The sequence below is a fragment of the Populus nigra genome, chromosome 14 (assembly GCF_951802175.1).
Source record: "Populus nigra chromosome 14, ddPopNigr1.1, whole genome shotgun sequence".
NCBI classification, from domain to species: Eukaryota; Viridiplantae; Streptophyta; class Magnoliopsida; order Malpighiales; family Salicaceae; genus Populus; species Populus nigra.
The window spans coordinates 9,263,934-9,265,562 of NC_084865.1; the positions used below are offsets into that span (position 1 = coordinate 9,263,934).

Sequence of the window (1,629 nt, forward strand, 5' to 3'; positions counted from 1 at the left end):
TAGGTTTCCACCATTATAATGGATCAAACTCACCGTTTTAGTAGACATCTGTTGAATGCTAATTTGCCAAGACAGGAGGAAAGAGCAGATGAAGGAGGATCATTTGTGGGTATTGGCATAGCTTATGGTGTCATATTTGCTCTTATCATCCTCTTTTTTGTTTCCAGATGCAAGTGTTCTATTAGTTCAAGAAACTTGTCTTCCAATAATCAGCAAAGTCCTACAACATCCAGCTCATGTTCCCATGAACCTAATACACAAACCCACCAGGAACTTGTAGCCCTACCGATTTTTGTCTTTGGAGAACAGACACCACCCTCAATCTCAAGCATAGCGTTGCCGCATTTATCATCATCAGAATCTTCTTCTTCATTCGTATTTCCTGATGGAGACTGTGCGATTTGCTTGGATGATTATGTTCATGGGGAGTCCATAAGGGTCTTGCCTAGGTGTAAGCACATGTTCCATAAGGACTGTATTGATCACTGGCTATCATCAAGAACTTCAAGCTGTCCCATTTGTAGAGCCAAATCATAGACAAGAATGTGAAGTCCACAAGGATAGATTCTCCTAATGTGGTGGCAGATGTTACAGGACCATTTACATTATTTCCTTTCAGCAATGGCAGGATACAAAACTACCTGTGAGGAGTTCAGAATCTGTTTGATTGCCAAGAATTCATGGCAGGAAATAAGACCAGAGCTCAGACGTGTAGCCACCTTTGTGGATCACCTGAAGAATTGGAACTGGGTTTTGGTTGGATCATCACATTCTTTATGCAATTAGCCAATCAACTTGCTATAATGTATCGGGGTATTAGCTCAATATTTTATTTTCCCATCATCCTTCAAGCACATATTTCTATATAAACTAACAAAAATATCCTCATATATGAGAAACTCAAATCCAATCCAGTCTATTAAAAAAATAACTATAAAAAAACCCTAATCTTTCCTTCCCTTTCTCTCTCTTTCTTTGTTGCTCTTCGTTGCCTTTTTCCCCTCTCGATTTGTTGTTGTTCTTGATCTATCTTAGGGCTACATGTATAGAGAGTTAGAGAACATTTCAGACCCTTTCCCTTTAAAAAAATCTCAGCCCTTAAAACAAACCACATTGATCTCCACCTTTCCAAAAAAACCCATTTAAACTTGTATTGGAGTATTGGATCAAAGCTGTTAAAGGGCTGGTTTGGGCAGGGTTTTTGTCATGACATTGCAGGGGATTCAGAGCTGTCAAAGGCTGGGTATTTTTTGTTGGGATTGCAGAGCGGATGGCAGGGCATTAGGGGAGATATTTTCTTTTTAAATTTTTATGTATTTATTTGTCATTAAAAAAATTATTAGAAACAGATAGACTAGAAACGACATCTTTTATGTCAATAACACCAAAAAAAGGGATATTAAATGAATGGAATTGAGATATGGATAGAATATAATGAAATAGAGTCACTGAAGAAGTTCCGGGAGTTATAAAGGAAACTTCGAGCTCATATTGGTCGTGGGTTGAAAACGGGAATTGAACTCTATGAGATCTAATCTCCCATTGTTCCTTAGTAACTCAGTGAGTCAACGGAAAATATTCTTCAGTTAAAGAAAAATTTAACTTGATTTTTAGGAAAGTATTTTTCTT

The 1,629-nt window shown here is 37.4% G+C and overlaps 1 protein-coding gene across 1 annotated transcript; it reads left to right on the forward strand.

The window, feature by feature from the left end:
* On the forward strand, nucleotides 1–854 carry LOC133672267 (RING-H2 finger protein ATL39-like). Its single transcript, XM_062092639.1, has one exon. The coding sequence runs from the start codon at nucleotides 19–21 to the stop codon at nucleotides 535–537; it is 519 nt and encodes a 172-aa protein (XP_061948623.1). The 5' UTR covers nucleotides 1–18; the 3' UTR covers nucleotides 538–854.
* The last annotated feature ends 775 nt before the right edge of the window (nucleotides 855–1,629 follow it).